This window comes from Schistocerca piceifrons, chromosome 1 (genome assembly GCF_021461385.2).
Source record: "Schistocerca piceifrons isolate TAMUIC-IGC-003096 chromosome 1, iqSchPice1.1, whole genome shotgun sequence".
NCBI classification, from domain to species: Eukaryota; Metazoa; Arthropoda; class Insecta; order Orthoptera; family Acrididae; genus Schistocerca; species Schistocerca piceifrons.
The window spans coordinates 395282519-395304547 of NC_060138.1; the positions used below are offsets into that span (position 1 = coordinate 395282519).

At 44.0% G+C, this 22029-nt stretch overlaps 1 protein-coding gene across 1 annotated transcript in view; it reads left to right on the forward strand.

Moving 5' to 3' along the window:
• Nucleotides 1-998: 998 nt before the first annotated feature.
• LOC124727359 (kinesin-like protein KIF12) overlaps nucleotides 999-22029 on the forward strand; it is a 300689-nt gene continuing 279658 nt past the window's right edge. The window contains exon 1 of the mRNA XM_047248469.1: nucleotides 999-1097. Within this exon, the coding sequence (XP_047104425.1) occupies nucleotides 999-1097 (99 nt within the window). The remainder of the gene's footprint in view (nucleotides 1098-22029) is intronic.

Consider the following 22029-nt stretch of genomic DNA (forward strand, 5'->3'; position numbering starts at 1 on the left):
TCTTTACCAGCAGCGAGCGATCCTTCATGGAGACAGTAGTGCTGGGCGTCTCGCACGCAAACTGAGGAACAGCCGTCTGCCGCGCGTCTCTTGGCGTCCATGTTCTGAGGATTACAGCTCCATGTATCGGTCAAATTTTAATTATTTTTTCTTCCATGACGTTTCACTCTACGCTAATAATATGCTGTTCAAATATGACGTCATTCTGAGCAGCGGTTCTCTTTCTACTGCATTTTGAAACTGGAACTTTAATTATGGACACCCTGAACGAAAAAAAAACGCTTTCAGTACATTTCCTTGAGGTGCCGGTGGAAGGGGCCACATATCAAGACCCTACCTGCCTCCAGATACGCGTCCCCTTTACGTGTATTCTACCTCACTGCAACTAACACGTGGTTCTCAACTTATTATACGATTTCTTGTGTTTTGAAGTGAGATGAGCTTTTTCACGTCCCTCCCCAGTGTTGACGAATGGATGCCCTGCGTAATGTACAGCATCTTCGTGAGCATAGGACGACAAATTCTTGATATTCTTCAATAATTTGCAAGTGTCCAAAAGTTAAAGCATGTTCGAGGTCCTCGAAAAACAAAAACAAAGCGTCATATCGACACTGGGTGAACTACACTGAGAAAAATTGTTCAAATGGCTCTAAGCACTATGGGACTTAACATCTCTCATCAGTCCCCTATACTTCAAACTACCTAAACCTAATTAACCTAAGGAAACCACACACACCCAACTCGAGGCAGGATTCGAACCTTAAACCGTAGCAGCAGTGCGGTTCCGGACTGAAGCGCCTAGAACCGCTCGTACACTGAGAAAAGACAATGCGGAAACAAATAGTACCTTGCTCACCGTCAGTGACTTAGGAACGGTGCGACAGTGTCTTCTTTATAGGCAACAGTTAACTGTTAAACCTTGAGAGTGTTTCTCGTTGTCCATCCAAGCGGCGGATTCGTGAGACACGTCATAGAAATATCAGTGTAGAGCAACCGTTATGACGGGGTTTGTGTCGTCGGGGCCGTATGATGCCGCATTTATTCTCTATGGCTTCTGGTACGACGGAAATCTCCATTTATGTCATGCTGAAACATATGTATGCCGCTTTCGTGTTGTTCAATAGGTCAGTGTTTCACGCAATGGAAGATGTAATTCCTGAAATGGGTAATCAGAGAAACTGCAAAACATAGGTACAGAGAAGGTAATTGCGAAGAAACCATGGCTAACAGAAGAAATACTTCAGTTGATCGATGAAAGAAGGAAGCACAAAAATGTTCACGAAAATACAGGAATACAGAAATACAAGTCGCTGAGAAATGAAATAAATAGGAAGTGCACGGAAGCTAAGACCAGATAGCTGCATGAAAAAGTGAAGAAATCGAAAAAGAAATGATTATCGGAAGGACCGACTCAGCATATAGGAAAGTCAAAACAGCCTTCGGTGAAGTTAAAAGCAAGGGTGGTAACATTAAGAGTGCAACTAGAATTCCACTGCTAAATGCAGAGGAGAGAGCATATAGGTGGAAAGAGTGCATTGAAGGCCTCTATGAGGGAGAAGGCGTGTTTGACGTGTTAGAAAAAGAAACAGGAGTCGATATAGAAGAGACAGGGTCATCCAGCATTAGAATCAAAATTTAAGAGAGCTTTAGAGAACTAAAGATCAAATAATGCAGAAGGGATAGATAACGTTCCATTAGAATTTCTAAAGTCATTCAGCAAGGTAGCAACAAAACGACCATTCACGCTAGTGTGGAGAATATATGACTCTGGCGATATACCATCTGACATTTAGAAAAACATCATCCACACAATGCAGAAGATTAAACGTGCCGACAAATGGAGTAACTATCGTACAGTCTGCTTAACAGCTCACGGATCCAAGCTATTGACAAGAACAATATATAGAAGAACAGAAAAGAAAATTTGGTTTGTGTTAGATGACGATTAGTTTGGTTCAGGAATGGTAAAGGCATCGAAGAGGCAATTCTGACGTTGATGTTGGTAATGGAAGCAAGACCAAAGAAAAGTCAAGACACAGTCATAGGATTTGACCATCTTGAAAAAGCGTTGGACGATGTGAAATGGTGCAGGACGTTCGAAATTTTTAGAAAAATAAGAGTAATCTATAAGGAAAGACGGGTATTATAAAAGATGGACCAAGAGGGAACAATAAGAGTGGAAGACCAAGAGCGAAATGCTTTGGACTAAAAAGGGTGTAAGACAGGGACGTAATCTTTCGCACCTACTGTTCCGTCTAAGCATCGAAGAAGCAATGAGGGAACTAATTGAAGGGTTCAAGAGTGGAATTAAAATACAAGGTGAAAAGATATCTGTGATAAGTATCGCTGATGACATTGCTATCCTCAGTGAAAGTGAAGACGAATTATAGGATCTGCTGAATAGGACGCATTGTCTGATGAATATAGAATATGGATTGAGAGTAAACCGAAAAAAAGATGAAAGTAATGAAAAATAGCAGGAATGAGAACAACGCGAAACTTAACGTCAGGGTGGGTGAAGTAGACGAAGTTAAGGAAATCTGCTACCTAGACAGAAAAATAACTTGTGACGGACAATGAGGACACAAAAAGCAGAATAGCATTGGCGAAAAGGCATTCTTGGCCAAGAGAAATCTGCTAGTATCAAACAAAGACCTTTATTTGAGGCAGAAATTTCTGAGAATGTTCATCTTGAGCACAGCATTGTATCGTAGAGAAACACGGACTGCGAGAAAACCGGAAAAGACAAGAATAGAAACTTTTGAGATTTGTTGCTATAATAGAGAGTTAAATTTAGGTAGGCTGATAAGATAAGGAGTGAGTTTGTCTGGAGATGCAGCGAGGAAAGGAATATATGGAAAACACTATCAAAAAGAAGGGCAGGATGGTAGGACATCCGTTAATACATCAGAGAATAACTTCCATGGTACTAGAGGAGGCTGCAGAGGGTAAAACTGTAGAGAAAGACAGAGACATGGGAATACATACAGTAAATTGAGGACGTAGGTTGCAGGTGCGCCTATGAGATGAAGAGGTTGGCACAGGAGAGGAATTCGTGGCGGCCTGCACAAACCCGTCAGGAGATTGATGCCTCAGAAAAAAGGGCACTGGTTAATCTTGCTATCCGTTAAGTGCGAAAATGTACTCTCAATCACCGTAAGTGCGAAACCTGATTAACGAGACTTAAAGATACTGTCCTCGATTCAGTACGACTGTGACGGCCCATTACCAATGTCCACCAAAGTCCGCACGGCAGAAAAGGCGACATGTCATCAGTGCCCATCTGTATTAGAGACATCGAAGGTGCTCCAGGTACAATGGCTCCCTAGCGAGACTTGGACTGACGAATCGCTACTGCGGGCGTTGCCTGCTCCAAAGAGCTCGGTAGAAACGAACTCAACCGGCACCACAGAGCGCCGGCCAAAATTCTTTAGAGGCGCCAGGATACTGTTGGAGACACGTGACCCCCCTTATCCAGCTACCTGTGGTGTCGTTATGGCTTCCGTCTGGCGGCTTGGCGGGCGCTCTATGTGTCTGCCCGGTGCTTAGGGAGGTGACCCCTGCAGCTTGCTGTGTAAGCCATCCGCTGGACATCAGTGTCTGGTGAGTAGCCGAGACGCAGCAGGGACATACTGAACAGAATGGGTAGCGTCTTTAAACCTCGTTATAAGATTAACGTTAACAAGTATATAACAAAGGTAGTGGAGTAGAGCCGAATTACATCAGGAAATGAGACACTGAAAACATTACATGAGTAGCTATTTGCGCAGCGTAATAATTGACGATGGTTGAATCAGAGAGGATATAAAATGCAGACTGGTAATAGCAAAACAAAAATTTTAGTGTTAGGAGGTGTTTTTTTAGTGTTTGGCTGGCATAAAGCCTTGTACAGAAATGACATGTCACCAATAACTCGTCCAGACAAGAAGTGAATATAAGCTTTTGAAACGTGGTGCTGTAGAAGACTACTTAGGAAGCTTAGATAACTAATGGCAACGTTATGACTGATGACACGAAGGGATGAGGAGGTACGACAAATAGATATAGGTAGCAGCAGTTGTGTAGAGATCAAGAGGCTTTCGCAGAATAGTGGATAGCCACATCAATCCAGTCTTCAGACAACTTTCACGATGCCATCCGCGGTCATTTTGAGTTCCGCAGTATATCTTGATTCCTTAGAACTGAGTCGTATGTAATAATGCTTGTCAAGACTCGTTTTGGTGCATCATTTTCAGTATTGATTGTGGTCTTTAGTGGGCGTCGAAGATACCTTACTTGCCGACATACAAAACTAACACCGTCCGAATAGGCCTTGGAGGCACAACGGTGCCGACCTGCCACCGTTTCATCCTCAGCACCAGATGCGGATACGGAGAGGCATGTGGTCATCCAGCACACCGCTCTCCCGGCGATAATCAGTTTTCGTTATTCCTCAATCAAGTAGCTCTGCAATTGGCGTCACAAGGGCTGAGTGCACTCCGCTTACCAACAGCACTCGGCAGATCCGATATTGCCAAAAACTATTACAAAATATATGAGCATTCTGAACAGAATACCTTTATAAGCTCATTTCTTATGTCCTTATCTATATGTGCATTTGTACTCCACAGGCCACTTTTCGATGTGTGACTATGGGTACTATCATGTTCCGTTCCCTCCTATTGGAATCGCGAAAGATGCACCGGAAGAACGACTGACGGTAAGCTTGCATATGAGAATGGATTTCTCTAGTTTTCCCGTCACGGTCTTTTAGCAAGCTGTACATGCGTGGAGATAATATGTGGCCTTATCTACTCGAAACGTCATCTTTCACAAATTTAACAGTAAACCTCTCCGTGATTGGAGCTTATACAACTAGAATTTGTTCAGCATCTCTTTAACACTCTGACATTTTCCTTACCAATCTGTGCCGCAATATGCCGCTGTTGGTTGGATCTTCTCTATCTGCTCTGTTAATCCTGCAGGCAGAGTTCCATCACTGACGAGCAGTACTCCAGAAACAGGCCCACCTCTTTTGTGGATGATTTACTTTCCCAGGGGATTCTTTCAATTAATCAGAGCCTACAAACTACTTTTTCTACTGCTAGTTTCATGAGGGCGTTCCACTTCGCACTCATACCAGAGTCCAAAACAATGAGTCACGAAACTCTCACCGTTCGTCTGCAACTTCGGAGCTTGTTGTGGCGATATAAATATGGAACGATGTTTTTATAACTTGGTATGAAACGAAATGCTTTTCCTTTTTTACGTAAAGTGGTATCTACAGGGTGTTACAAAAAGGTACGGCCAAACTTTCAGGAAAAATTCCTCACAGACAAATAAAGAAAATATGTTATGTGGACATGTGTCCGGAAACGCTTAATTTCCATGTTAGAGCTCATTTTAGTTTCGTCCACCTACGCTCAATGGAGCACGTTATCATGATTTCATACGGGATACTCTACCTGTGCTGCTAGAACATGTGGCTTTACGACACAACATGTGGTTCATGCGCGATGGAGCTCCTGCACATTTCAGTCGAAGTGTTCGTACGCTTCTCAACAACAAATTCGGTGACCGGTGGATTGGTAGAGGCGGACCAATTCCATGGCCTCCACGCTCTCCTGACCTCAACCCTCTTGACTTTCATTTATGGGGGCATTTGAAAGCTCTTGTCTACGCAACCCCGGTACCAAATGTAGAGACTCTTCGTGCTCGTATTGTGGACGGCTGTGATACAATACGCCATTCTCCAGGACTGCATCAGCGCATCAGGGATTCCATGTGACGGAGAGCGGATGCATGTATCCTCGCTAACGGAGGACATTTTGAACATTTCCTGTAACAAAGTGTTTGAAGTCACGCTGGTACGTTCTGTTGCTGTGTGTTTCCATTCCATGATTAATGTGATTTGAAGAGAAGCAACAAAATGAGCTCTAACATGGAAAGTAAGCGATTCCGGACACATGTCCACATAACATATTTTCTTCCTTTGTGTGTGAGGAATGTTTCCTGAAAGTTTGGCCGTACCTTTTTGTAACACCCTGTATAAAAGGGAGAGAGATGTAAATCCATCCTCTTTCTTCAAAGAAAATTAGCTTAGTCCGCACTGACAGATCTATATAATACACTCATGGAAATGGAAAAAAGAACACATTGACACCGGTGTGTCAGACCCACCATACTTGCTCCGGACACTGCGAGAGGGCTGTACAAGCAACGATCACACGCACGGCACAGCGGACGTGCAGTTGACGGACTTTGAGCGAGGGCGTATAGTGGGCATGCGGGAGGCCGGGTGGACGTACCGCCGAATTGCTCAACACGTGGGGCGTGAGGTCTCCACAGTACATCGATGTTGTCGCCAGTGGTCGGCGGAAGGTGCACGTGCCCGTCGACCTGGGACCGGACCGCAGCGACGCACGGATGCACGCCAAGACCGTAGGATCCTACGCAGTGCCGTAGGGGACCGCACCGCCACTTCCCAGCAAATTAGGGACACTGTTGCTCCTGGGGTATCGGCGAGGACCATTCGCAACCGTCTCCATGAAGCTGGGCTACGGTCCCGCACATCGTTAGGCCGTCTTCCGCTCACGCCCCAACATCGTGCAGCCCGCCTCCAGTGATGTCGCGACAGGCGTGAATGGAGGGACGAATGGAGACGTGTCGTCTTCAGCGATGAGAGTCGCTTCTGCCTTGGTGCCAATGATGGTCGTATGCGTGTTTGGCGCCGTGCAGGTGAGCGCCACAATCAGGACTGCATACGACCGAGGCATAGAGGGCCAACACCCGGCATCATGGTGTGGGGAGCGATCTCCTACACTGGCCGTACACCACTGGTGATCGTCGAGGGGACACTGAATAGTGCACGGTACATCCAAACCGTCATCGAACCCATCGATCTACCATTCCTAGACCGGCAAGGGAACTTGCTGTTCCAACAGGACAATGCACGTCCGCATGTATCCCGTGCCACCCAACGTGCTCTAGAAGGTGTAAGTCAACTACCCTGGCCAGCAAGATCTCCGGATCTGTCCCCCTTTGAGCGTGTTTGGGACTGGACGAAGCGTCGTCTCACGCGGTCTGCACGTCCAGCACGAACGCTGGTCCAACTGAGGCGCCAGGTGGAAATGGCATGGCAAGCCGTTCCACAGGACTACATCCAGCATCCCTACGATCGTCTCCATGGGAGAATAGCAGCCTGCATTGCTGCGAAAGGTGGATATACACTGTACTAGTGCCGACATTGTGCATGCTCTGTTGCCTGTGTCTATGTGCCTGTGGTTCTGTCAGTGTGGTCATGTGATGTATCTGACCCCAGGAATGTGTCAATAAAGTTTCCCCTTCCTGGGACAATGAATTCACGGTGTCCTTATTTCAATTTCCAGGAGTGTACGTCAAAACCGGGAAAGATGAAGGCAGTTTATTGAAAATGGAACGAGGTATTAAAGGACCGTTGTTTGTCAGGGAGAAAACATTAGCACAGTGCGGTTCATTTATGATGCGGCAGTCGTAGCCACAAGTCAGCGGGAATTCAGTCTGTGCTAAATGTAATGGAATATATTTTAGTTGCAGGTTAAGATATGCGCGTAAATAAGAAGAAAGCATTACAGGTGGATATGCTGGAGCATTAAACGGTACAGGCGGGAAAGAGAAGCTATAAGGGATACATACATTTCGATACATGGAAACAACATAGACAAACATGATAGGTACATGCTAGGCTTAGCAACGAGGATAAGAGCAAAACGTCTTTTATAAGAATAAATAGCGGCTAGCTTAGTTTTGAATGTATTAAAACGAGTCTAAAGTCCGTATAAGAAACTGGTAAAGCGAACTACTGTCGGCGGAAGCATCATAAAGTACATGGCAAGCACGTGGGACACTCATAACCAGTTCCTTTAGAACCTAGACACGTCAGGTCACAATTCATTCTCGTGTTAAAAGATACTCAGTCATACGATTACGAATCGGCTACTACGCCTTACATGCACTGCCGGAAAAAATGCCGCTCTTCAAGGACTGTTCAGTGTCATCAGGGTACAATGTGTCCATACTGTGGGCCTGAGTATGGTAAGTGGTTCATCTGTGACGGTTATCGACGATCAGATTGCGCTCCGAAGTCCTACCTGTGCTCACTCTGTTTTGACTCTGCTGACTGTAACTGTGCTGACTTTAGAAATGAAATGCGTTTGCAACATTCATTCTATAGTAAAACCATGCCTCACCGACAATTACGTACTCCTGCTGAACAGCTTCAGCAATATGAACGCGGTCGGACTGTGGGTTGGTTGGTTGGTTGGTTTGGGGGAAGAGACCAAACAGCGAGGTCATCGGTCTCATCGAATTAGGGAAGGACGGAGAAGGAAGTCGTCCTCCCGAATGCGAGTCCAGTGTGCTAGCCACCTCGCTCGGTCGGACTGTGGGCCTGCGGGAAGCTGTACTGACGTATCGACGGATTGCTGCACATGCGGGCCGCGGTGTATCGATGGAATATCGCTGCTTTCAGAAGTGATCTGTGGAACATTCCCACACCTGTAGACAGGCACTGAACATCTGCGTAATACAGACACACATCAAGATCGACGCATTGTGCTAGAATCGGAGGCCCACCGAAAACCATACTGGGATGAAATCTGGGGACGTTTTGCACCTGTAGTGTCATCCGGTACCACTGGAAACCATCTGCTTGCAGCAGGATGAAGATCACATGTGCCTTTGGCCAGACTACCACTAGCCCCATGCCAACCACTAAGCATAGCTGCTCTAATGTCGTGAAGGTGTTGACTGTAGAGTGGAATGGGGCTCTGTTGTCTTCAGTGACGAGAGCACGTTCTATCCGTATGCATGCGATGGACATAAACGTGTATGGTATAGACACGGTGATCTGCCCATTCCAGAGCGCCTTCGCCGACGATAGACAGGTCCCATCCATCCTAGGCTTCCTGTTGTGAGGGGGAGGGGGGGAAGAGGGTGTAGGGACATCAGTTACTACGCGTGTTCACATTCGGTGTTTCTTAGACAGGAATATGATGTGCTTTTTCAGCAGGACGATGCACGCCCACATACGGCTGCCACAATGCAACGTGCTCTTCGTAGTGTACAGCAACTGCCCTGGCCAGCAAGTTTGCTAGATCTCTCGCCAGTTGATGGAACATAATGAGGCCAGGGCCTGCAAGAGCCATTGGCGAAAGGCAACAATAGGCTGAAGATGCTTGGAACAGTGTGCTGCAGGATGTCATTCGCCTCCTACAGGATCGCTTGCATGCCAGAGCACACGCTTGTGTGTCCACCAGAGAGGGGATAACTCTGTATTGATGTAACTGTTTGGGTACCCTTTGCTGTGAGATGTGTGTTTCATTTGTTATCATATACTCCTACAACGAAGAACTACCTGTAATCTGACTTGCCATTATAAAGACCTTGTCCTTGACAGTGATAAAGTCTTTTCCGCCAGTGTATTACACTGTACTCAGATTTTATTATTGTATGTTAACATCAGCAGCAGGTGTGACATTAGCTTAATTATTTTTCATATTCGTATGGGAAAAGTTATCTCCTCATCTAGTGACTGGAGAATATGGAAGTAACAGCGCTAAAAATAGCAGTTTCTCGGTAGACGTCTTTTTCTGTTGTTACATGTAACCGCTCGGAACGTTAGCATCGCAACAGCTGTAAAAATTGTGCAGTTTTCTGCAGTATAGAGTTTCGCGACTGTTTGTTATAGACTGTGGATAAACATCACGTTTAGTACAGGGTACTGCCAAAGTATGATAGCAAGAATTTTGGAAAGGAAGACATTGTACTGAGCAACATTCACGTAAATATTTTTGTTGTGTCTTTGAACCGTGATTTATTTTCAAAGGATATTCTTAAGAATTTATTTTATTTACTAGCGATTCATCAAGAACATTAACACATTTAATCACACTATGTAAGCATGGAAGTAGTTGCCAGGGTGTAACTGATGAAATCATAAGCAAATTCCTTTTAACAAATGAGAATTTTGTTCACTTTAATAGTGCCTAAAAGCATTTTTTAAAAGAAACAACTTACAATTTATCCAGAGGCAGAAAGAAACAAGTTTTGACTGTAGAGCTTTCGGGCAGAGAACCTTGCCGCTCCCGTTTGACACGCTCACAACAGCCTCTGAAAGACTACACTGGTGCAAATCTGCAACACGCCAGATTACTTTAAACTAAAAGTTTTAACTTTTCACACAAGCACAGAAACTATGCACCCCCGTAGGGGGGATGGAAATGGTACAAAACCCTAAAAGTAAAAATATTAACTTTGCCACCGAAGGTGCAACTTGATTTTAACTTCTAAGAAAAGTCTTACGGTGAAAGGGTGGCAACTTCATATACTAAAATGATCACTTAAATAAAAGCCCATGAAATGCAATCTTATATAAAATTCTACAAGGTTGGCCAAACAAGTTAAGATGCTCTACAGTACACAGATCAAAATGATAGGCAAGATCAAAACATATCTCAGGAATTAGGCCGTTACACTGCAAGCAATAAATTCGTTAACACACGAAATCCGACAAACTTGACAGAGGCAGCTACTAACGCACGGTAGATTGATAGGGAGATTACCGAACAACCCGAACCGCAGGTTGCTCTAACCCGCCCCTACCCCACAAGGGAAAAACGGACCACCCAATTTATAAACAACCACCTTCCCGCGGGTGAGCAAACGGAGAAGAATGGTGGAACGACCCCAAAGCAAAACGGCCGGTGACCTCACCAAGAAAACAAATAGAATTTAACAAGAGTAAATGAAACAACATATCACCAACCACTTAACTTCTAATAAACTGCGATTTCTCGAGAAGACCTGGCGCAGCACCCCCAAATCGCTCTCCCGAACCGTCCGCTGCCAGCCGCTTCAACGGACGCAGGAAGGCGCGCCAATCTCCCGTCTAACGGCGACGCAGCTCGCACCGGCCAGACTGATGTCGTGGATTGACTCCTGTTGCTCTCGTGTCGACCGCGAAGCCACTACCCTCGCTATAAGGCGCGGCCACTGGACTCAGGTGTCGACCTCACATGTGTCGACGCTCAAGACGGAGAAGTCGTCTTGTGTCCCAGGGCGCGACCGACTAACCGATCGATCCAACCGCCAATGACCATTGCCTTAGCAAACTCGAGCAGACCGGCGGCCTAACGCGCAGACCCAGATGCAGGAACTAAGCCCCGACCGGGCGACCACTCGCTGAGTTCTCTTACTGGCGGAGTGGAAAGACTCTCATTTTGCCGGCTTTAAAGGTTGATCCGAACGAAAGACATACTAGCACTCCGGACGACAGACAGACACTAACTGCCTCGCAAATGCGGACGAGAGACAGACTAGCAAGCTGGGGACGAGAGACTGACCGATACTGAACCTGGCGAGTTCGTAGCGCCCCTTAAATGCACGTGAACAGGCAACCTTTCCCGCCAGACACCAGAGGGAGACACCAAAGCTGCGTTTGCCACAGCGGCACCACCGCCCGAAACGGAGGGCGACTGCTTCACACTACGCGCTGCGGCGCGCTCTTCAAAACAGCAATTTTTACCACGGCTCAGTCTTGTAATTGGTAGCATCAGCTGAAGATTATGCGATCATTCTGCTAGCAGTTTATTACAATGTACAGTCAAGATCGCAAATATATCGCTTAATTTTCCGAAAATAATGAGCTTCGGTGAGTGCTATTATCATCCTATAATAAGTTTCTCAATTGGTAATGCACCGTAATCGCGACAAGATACTTTTTATCGCGTGACACACCAAGCTGAATCTGAGAATGGCACTAGATATTTCCGAGTTGCGAACTTGAGGTCTTGACTGTTATAATCACAAATTTGTACATGTACAAAAATGAAACTGGTGTACGAAAATTTAGAAGAATCCCGTCTCCTTCATTGCACACGTTACTAACTGGAAATTCCTGTGATCCTCTACAGACTTTTCGTATATGACAGATATTGCGATTGTAAGATCTAACAAAAGCGAGGCGCAAATGAGGCACTTCAACTTGAGAAAGAATTTTATCTTGAAACCACATCTTTTTCTGTCCTTTTGATTAATGAGTCCCTACGCACATCTCGAAAAGAATTATGTAATCTTGGTGATGCAGACATCTATAAGAATCTCTACTTCTGTTGCTTTCATTTTCATTACGTCTGCTTCCCCTCACTTTCCCGAAAATTAATGGTTTTGTTCCCGCCCCAGCGCACAGAAGCTGCGCCGCGTTGTCCGTGCCAATGTTGTGACTTTCGCTTTGCGGAAACGCACGGCGTTATTGATTGCTCGTTGCAGAGACCTGATTATTTCGAGGAAGCGTTGCTCTGTCACTACAACAACTTGACGATGCATTTTCAACGGCGCAAGCGCTGCTAGTGAAATTTTGATGTGAAGGCATAGTTTGAGAGAGGAAATTACTGTGTAATCTAAGAAAAATAAGGTGAAGAGTATTCAGACAGCGCTCGTCGTGCATCACTATCACTAAACGCCTCTGTCTCGTACCATAATGACATTACAAACATTACTGCTTAATATTCTTCCAGAGTGTTTTGCTGTTTCTTACGTCGATGCCCTCCATGCCATCATGTCAAGAGATCTGCTCTTTCTAAGAATAGTTGGAAATCACATTTATATCTTACGACAGAATTATATATATATATATATATATATATATATATATATATATATATATATATATATATATATATCACCTGTGCCTGCTGGAAAAGAAAAAATTCATTATTACGTTTGTTTTTATGAACTAAAAAGGTACGGCCAAACTTTCAGGAAACATTCCTCACACACAAATAAAGAAAAGATGTTATGTGGACATGTGTCCGGAAACGCGTAATTTCCATGTTAGAGCTCATTTTAGTTTCGTCAGTATGTACTGTACTTCCTCGATTCACCGCCATCATTTCATACGGTATACTCTACCTGTGCTGCTAGAACATGTGCCTTTACAAGTACGACACAACATGTGGTTCACGCACGATGGAGCTCCTGCACATTTCAGTCGAAGTGTTCGTACGCTTCTCAATAACAGATTCGGTGACCGGTGGATTGGTAGAGGCGGACCAATTCCATGGCCTCCACGCTCTCCTGACCTCAACCCTCTTGACTTTCATTTGTGGGGGCATTTGTAAGCTCTTGTCTACGCAACCCTGGTACCAAATGTAGAGATTCTTCGTGCTCGTATTGTGAACGGCTGTGATACAATACGCCATTATCCAGGGCTGCATCAGCGCATCAGGGATTCCGTGCGACGGAGGGCGGATGCATGTATCCTCGCTAATGGAGGACATTTTGAACATTTCCTGTAACAAAGTGTTTGAAGTCACGCTGGTACGTTCTGTTGCTGTGTGTTTCCATTCCATGATTAATGTGATTTGAAGAGAAGTAATAAAATGAGCTCTAACATGGAAAGTAAGCGTTTCCGGACATATGTCCACATAACATATTTTTTTTCTTTGTGTGTGAGGAATGTTTCCTGAAAGTTTGGCCGTACCTTTTTGTAACACCCTGTATATATATATTACTTTAAAAGTAAGGTGGTTGATAAATCCTAGAATTTACCAGTAAAACCCAACATTTACCATTGCATTTCTTATTATATGCATAGATTTCGAACTTTTACCAGGAGATTTAGGATTTACCCATGCATAATGGATAAACAGTATTCTATACAAAAAAAAATCACCCTAGCAGCTATTGAAATAGTTTGTATTGATTGTAAAATTGTTATTTAAAAACTTCTGCATTCCAATGTGATTATAATGAACTATTAAAATGTTAAACAAAAAGTTACAAAATGTTATCTTGTAATTGTTAATTTTTGTTACAACAAGGTTGAATGTTGGGTCATTTAGAATCACATAACTTAAAAGAGAATATGCACAAGCTTTCCTTAGTTCAACATTTTTTTAAAGAATTGCAATTTCTGAACCTTTGTCCTCCAACGAAAGATAGTTTGGCTGCTACTTCCCAGACACTGATTTCTTCTCTTCCTACTACTTCAACGTTAATAAAATTTTCTTTTGACAATTTAAACTGATTTCTAGTTTACAGTGACCTCTGTTTGCCATCTTTGGTAAAAAGTTGATAACATTTGTAATCCTGAATATTTATGACCTCTACTATTATTGATTTTGTATCAGTTTTTGGCCAGTAATTCTCACATTCTGTCCAACTGAAGATTTTGGATTTTTCTTATAAAAAGGCTGCTCTCATTTTCTTTGCTGAAGACCTTCTTTGACAGTCTCTTAGACCCACTACATTTTATTAACACTGTTAGAAGTTAAGCGTCTCGTCACTACCATCAGTTGGTGCCAATGTTTCTACCTATGTTCCTTCTGTTCCAGAATTTGATTCATTGGAATAATTTCCTTGACCATCATCTTCCCTCTCTTGTGAGTCAGTCATAGTAGTGTTTAACATTGTTTCGAAATCTTCTCCAGTCTTTACATTTTTTATTAAATCAAGTGAAATAACTGAACTGGCAATGCTCATTTTCATTGGAACACCAAACATAGTCTCATATGGTGAACATCCGATCCCTTCATGATAAGCCTTATTTTTCATTCCTTGCACAAACCTTAACACTTCAGACCATTTTTGATTTGGTCTTTTGATTGATCCCTGAAACTGATTTAGCCTTAGCTTCCCATTATTGTATCATTCCAAAACCCAGTTAAACTTTGGGTGCCTTGATTACCAAACTTTCTGCCATTATCAGAATGAAGGATTTTTGGGACACCAAAAGATGTAGTGCTACGTGGGCCCTTTTCGAAGTTTTTGCTCAGAGTATAACAAATTTTGTCAGATGATTCTGGTATACAAGTATGAACTCGAGTTATTGTCTGGATTTGCCTGCATGTCAACCAAGTCAATTTCGCATTGTAAATTCATTTCACAGTATATGATATGTGTCACTGCAAAGCCCCTTTTCAGTGTTTACTGTTTTTTCTGACATGGTTCACGTAAACTCAGTTAAGTAACTATTGATTCAACAGTCACGTTCTAGTACTAATGATTCAGTTCCATAATCATCAGAGTTTGACCGCTATGGTCTATAGCAACATGGGTCTCCTGTATTTCATCAAATAGTTCATAAAAACAAACGTAATGATGAATTTATTCTTTTCCAGCAGGCACAGGTGCTATAAGTTTCTCTTCACCTCCGATGTTGAGAACATCATATAGCTTCAATAGTTTATAGTGTCCGCCTGGATAGCTGGGTGGTAAAGTGCTTGCCTCTCCTGCAAGAGGGCCCGCGTTCGATTCCCGGGCGGGTTGGAGATTTTCTCCGCTCGTGGGCTGGGTGTTGTGTTGTCCTCATCATCATTTCATCCTCATCACCGGCGCGCAAGTCACCCAATGTGGCGTCGACTGAAATAAAGCTTGCACTTGGCGGCCTAACTTCACCGGATGGGGTCTCCCGGCTCATTTCATTTCATATCCGCACACGGTAGCTGAATGGTCAGCGTGACGGATTGTCAATCCTCTGGGCCCGGATTCGATTTCCGGCTGAGTCGGGGAATTTTCTCCGCCCACGGGCTGGGTGTTGTGCTGTCCTCATCATCATCCTATCAGCCTCATCGACTGCAGGTCGCCGAAGTGACGTCAAATTGAAAGACCGGCACCCGCCGAACGACCTGCCCGACGGGGGGCCCCTAGTCATACGATTAAATAAAAATTTCATTTCATTACAGTAGTTTGTGGTAAGCAGGTTCTTTATCGGCAGCGGCCTTTACAGTTTTCACTTCACTATACAGAATATTGAACTGCTCAGTAGTTACATTAAAAGTGTTGTCCTACTTCTTATTCATTGATGCAATTAAAAGTTCATTACGTCTGTTACACATAACATCACTCATTGTGACGCAAAGCTCCACATGAAACAACACCACTCAAATGAGTCAGAGAGATGACCACACATGCACACACGGTACTTGAGACAGACAGAAGCTATGCAGCGGTCAGTGGACTACGAACAAAAAATCTGCCAATAGAGAAATATTTCTGAACCTGCATGGCGGAGGTGGAAGACTTCGAATAAATTTTTACCAGTTCACATGAGTAAAACTAAAGATTTACCAACTTTTTTTGGCAAAAGTTCAAAATCTGTGCGTAGAATAAGCAACCGTGGACTGTTACCACATGGCGGTGTAAAGTTTTAGGTTTTACCGGTATTTCTAGGATTTATCAACCATCTTACTTTCACAGTATTTCGAGAACCAGCTGTTCAGCGAATTTTTTCACTTAATACAATACGTTCTGAACTACACATTGTGTTTATCTGATCCGTTTTATAATATTTTTTTTTTTTTTTTGCTTGAATGAAATCATTATATGAATCGGATTGAAACTGGATTGCTGCATTACGTTGCGGATATAATGTTTCCACGCTGGTGAGTGAGAATTTAAACACTTATTCGAATCTGCAGTGGTCTGGGAATTACTTTTCAAACTGCGACCAGTAAGCTAACTTCTACCATTTTCTTTACAAAAATCAATCTCTACTAACTCTATCCACCTAGTTGCCCAGGCTAGGAGGGAATGTCGAATGATGTTGTCTTTCACCCCTACTGTTCGCCCTTGATTAACTAAAATAAAAGAAAGATTCAGGAGTGGAATTCAAATTAAAGGTGAATGGATATCACTGATGATATTGCCATCCCGAGTGAAAGTGAAGAAGAGTTACATGATCTGCTGAATGGAATGAACTGTCTAGTGAGTACAGAATATGGATTGAGAGTAAATCGAAGAAAGAGTAAAGTAACGAATAGGAGCAGAAATGAGAGTAACGGGAAATTTAACATCAGAATTGGTGATCACGAAGGAGATGAGTTTAAGGATTTCTGCTACCTAGACAGCAAAATAACCCGTGACGGACGGAGCAAGGAGGACACAAAAAGCAGACTAGCACTGACGAAAAGGGCAGTCAATTTTGAGGAAGAAATTTCTGAGAATGAAACATGGACTGTGGGAAAACCGGGAAAGATAGTAATAGAAGCATTTGTGCCGTGGTGCTAAGAAGAGTGTTAAAATTACGTGGACTCATAAGGTAAGGAATGAGGTTCTCCGGAGAATCGACGAGGAAAGTAATCTATGGAAAACACTGACAAAAAGGAGGAACGGGAGGGTAGGACAGCTGTTCACACGTCAGAGTATAACTTCCATGGTGCTAGAGGAAGCAGTACAGGGCAAAAATTATAGAGGAAGACAGAGGATGTGAATACATAGAGCAGATAATTGAGGACGTAGGTTGAAATTGCTACTCTGAGGTGAAGAGATTGGCACAGCAAAGGAATTCGTGGCGGGCCGCATCAAATCGGTCAAAACACTAACTCAAAAAAAGAAAAAAATTCTATGAGTCATGTGTTCAAACCAGCAGCGTATTAGACGTTCTATTGTTTGCAATGAAACGGTAATACTTTTCTAATGACGTTAGTATCGTGCATATTCTTAAAGTTGTGGTCCATTTATTCAACCAAATGAAAGGCTGCTTGCTTTGTTAAACTACTCACACTTATGGCGACCTTCTCATAATACGAATGTAATTGTCCTCTCGTTACTAGTTGGCCGTTAGGTACATACACACTGTATACATTGGTGTGCAGAACTTAAGGATGAAAGTATCTTTCGCATGATGTATCATTGCCAAGTAACATAGCTCGATGAAACAGGGACCATACATGGGAAGAGTTGTTATAATATACACACATCAAAAAAAGTTTTGCATCACCTCGGTTCCGAGAGTTCTGAAACCTGTACAAAAATTTGAAACACAGGTCAACATAAACATCATTTCCACCCTTTTTATTACTCATGAAACCCACACATTGCATGTTGTACCACCATACAGCGAGACCTGCAGCCTGAAGAGGTGGTGGTCCGGAATGCAGTACACACCGGTACCTCTAATACCCAGTAGCACGTCCTCTTGCATTGATGCAAGCCTGTATTCGTCGTCGCATACTATGCACAAGTTCATGAAAGCGCTGTAGGTCCAGATTTTCCTATTCCTCAACGGCGATCCGGCGTAGATCCCTCAGAGTGATTGGTGGGTCACCTCGTCCATAAACAGCCCTTTTCAATCTATCCCAGGCATGTTCGATAGGGTTCATGTCTGGAGAACATGCTGGCCACTCTAGTCAAGCGATGTCGTTATCCTGAAGGAAGTCATTCACAAGATGTGCACAATGATGGCTTGAATTGTCGTCCATGATGACGATTGCCTCGCCAATATACTGCCGATTGGTGGCACTATCGGTCGGAGGATGCCATTCACGCATCGTACAGCCGTTACGGCGCCTTCCATGATCACCAGCGGCGTACGTCCGCCCCACATAATGCCGCCCCAAAACAGCAGGGAACCTCCATCGTGCAGCACTCGCTGGACAGTGTGGCTAAGGCGTTCAAGCTGACCTAGTTGCCTCCAAACACATTTCCGACGATTGTCCGTTTGAAGGCATATACGACACTCATTGGTGAAGAGAACGTGATGTGAATCCTGAGCGGTCCGTTCAGCTTGTTGTTGCGCCCATCTCTACCGCGCTGCACGGTTCGTGGTTGCAAAGACGGACTTTGTCATGGACGTCGGGAGTGAAGTTGCGCACTATGCAGACTATTGCGCACAGTTTGAGTCGTAACACGACGTCCTATGGCTGCACGAAAAGCATTATTCAACATGGTTCCGTTGCTGTCAGGGATCCTCCGAGCCATAATCCGTAGGTAGCGTTCATCCATTCCAGTAGTAGCCCTTGGGCGGCCTGAGCGAGGCATGTCATCGACAGTTCCTGTCTCTCCGTACCTCCTCCACGTCCGAACAACATCGCTTTGGTTCACTCCGAGACGCTTGGACACTTCCCTTGTTGAGAGGCCTTCCTAGCACAAAATAACAATGCGGACGCGATCGAACCGCGGTATTGACCGTCTAGGCATGGTTGAACTACAGACAACACGAGCCGTGTAACTCCTTCCTGGTGAATGACTGGAACTGATCGGCTGTCGGACCCCTCCGTCTAATAGGCGCTGCTCATGCATGGTTGTTTACATCTTTGGGAGCGTTTAGTGACATCTCTGAACAGTCAAAGGGACATTGTCTGTAGTATAATATCCACAGTCAACGTCTATGTTCAGGAGTTCTGGGAACCGAGGTGATGCAAAACTTTTTTGATGTGTGTAGTACAGAAGGGAACGGAATGGAACACGCAATTAGACGAACAGAATTGGTAGTTTTATTCAAAGACAATAACTACATTGAAATCGAAAAATGTGATGGTCCCCTGGACATTAGAAACGGAGCACTGCCTTACTAGGGCGTTTGATCACCACTGACGGCAATGTATACTTTGCAACGTGCTCCCGTGCTGGTAGTAGCTCCAGTAGTAGGGCGTTCCATTCCTCCACCAGCGCGAGTGACAATCGTTGCATGGCCTTTGATGCATGCGGACGTGCTCCAATACGTCTCCCCTAAATATCCCACATGTCTCAATGGCATTTAAATAGAAGGGTGCAGACCGTTACAAAAGCACTCTAGTCGCACAGTTCGGTGCAGTCGTGCATCTTCATTCATAAAGTTAGGGCCGAATAAAAACTAACAAGATGCACATGAAGAAGGAGTGCAGTATCATAATAATGTTGACCGGGAAGTGTACCATGTTCAAAGGTTTGGAAGTCTGTACGCCCATGCAACATTATGCCTCCCCACACCATATCACCTGGGCCACCTAGACGATCATGTTCGACAACCTTCTCAGGTGCATTAGGGGTTCCAGCATCTAGCCGTAGAGGAACATTGTCGAACGTGATCCATTTTGTGCTCGAAGTGTTATGGTGTGGGGGGCATAATTTTGCAAGAGCGTAGTGACATCCAGATCTTTGGACACGGTACACTTACGGGTCGTGGTTATTGTGGCATTGCACCCTCTCCCCTCGTGCGCCCTTTCAGAGGTTTATTCGACCCGAACTTCATTTTTAGGGTTCCGGTAAAAATGGAACCCTCATAGTATCACTTCGTTGTCCACCCGTCTGTCTGTCTGTCCGCCTGTTAAAAACACTTTTCCGAAGGAGGGGTAGACAAACCAAGTTGGCGTTTATGTCACATACTGAAGTCTAGGGTCCCTTGGCTGTGTAAAACATTGAAGCTCCTAAGTAATGCAATCAAAACATGATACGGCCATTTGTTTTAAATATTTCAGCACTCGCAAACTCACTCATCAAAACCAGTAGATTACTTTCCGTTGACCTACAATCATGAAATTTAGCAAGAAGCAAGATTTCACTGTACAAATAAAGAAAAAACCTAAAATTATTAATTTGTAATTATATCATACGAAAAATACATTTTTTTGTCATTTGTTATACGACGTCAATCTTGAAATTAAAATCAGTAGATCTCCGTTCAGGCTGACTGGGTCGCAATGGTAAAAGTCAGACATCAGGTAAGTGTCAAAATGGCTCTGAGCACTATGGGACTTAACTTCTGAGGTAATCAGTCCCCTAGAACTTAGAACTACTTAAACCTAACTAAAGGACATCAAACACATCCATACCCGAAGCAGGATTAGAACCTGCGACCGTAGCGGTCGCGCGGTTCCAGACTGTAGCGCCTATAACCGCTCGGTCACCCCGGCCGACCATCAAGTAAGGAATGACTTTATTGCTCAGATGACACATTTCGGAATTTATCCATCATCATATATCCAGGGGCAATTAGTCTTCAAATGATTATTTCGCATACAACTTGAAACGCCATATCTGCGTGCAGTAATCGCTCCTGGATACCTTATCTAGTGATGGATAAATTCCGAAATGCGTCATATCAGCTGTGAAGTATTTTCTCGCCGGATGTTTCTTTACCATTGCGACCCAGTCAGCCTGCATGGACAGCTACTGATTATTATAACAATGGTCGCCTGCTTCCTGCAGTACTTTAGGTCACATTTATATTATTGAAATTAAAACTTTCTCGAATGTCTTGTCCTCCCTCGGGCATGGGTGTGTGCTTTGTCTTTAGCGTAAGTTAGTTTCAATTATATTAAGTATGTGTAAGCCTAGGGACCGACTCCCTCAACAGTTTCGTCACTTAGGAATTACCACCAGTTTCCATTTCGAATGTCTTGTAACCTCTGGGACCGATATCTTGACGTATCAATGTCCGTAACAGGCAAAAATGGTCTAGATCTTCGATTTCCGGAATGGATGAACTGTCTATACACAGGGTGGGGCAAATGAAAGTGGCCTGAAGAACAGAGTTCCAGGGTTAAAGGAAACACGATAGAGAAAAGGAAATACAGTATTAAACTGACTATAGCAGATGTTGAATGTGACTACATTTCATCTTATTGATTGGCGACTCCATGGAGTATTCTGTGCACCACGACCAGTTAATGGATATAATTGGAAGGAGAAACAGCCTTGGTCGTAGTTTATGTGATCGCTCTAAGCTTGTTAATACCAGTGCCTAACAATTTTAATTGTATCTTACAGCACTGAGGATGGTCACTAAGTGACCGAAAATCGATTTTGCGGATAATAAAACAAAAAATTACGACCAAGGCTGTTTCTCCTTCCAATTACATTTCATCTCTTAGCACTTTTGAGCCCTGGTCAGCAAGTTGCTGAATGCGGATCTAAGCTAGACTGCTGGAATTGCTGCAGTCTCATTCGAAATGTTCTGCTGCTGTTCTTGAAGATTATGAGGATTGTTGCGATACACTTCAGACTTGAGGGCTCCCCACACAAAATAATCGCACACTGACAGATCAGGTGACGTGGGTGGCCAGCTGGGGCCGCTGCGAGACTGACCTTTGATAACAACTCTGTCAGTCGTGAAGATTGTGTAAATGTGCTCCAAGGTTCGGCTGGCCATGTGAGCAGTCGCTCCATCCTGTTGGATGTAGCTGTAGGTCTTTCTCTCTTCCGTTAATATTGCCAAAAATGGTTTCAAAATGTTGGCAATGTAACTCGCCGAAGTCAGCTTGTGATAGAAGTAGATGGGAGCAATAATGCAGCGTGCAGATACTACACACA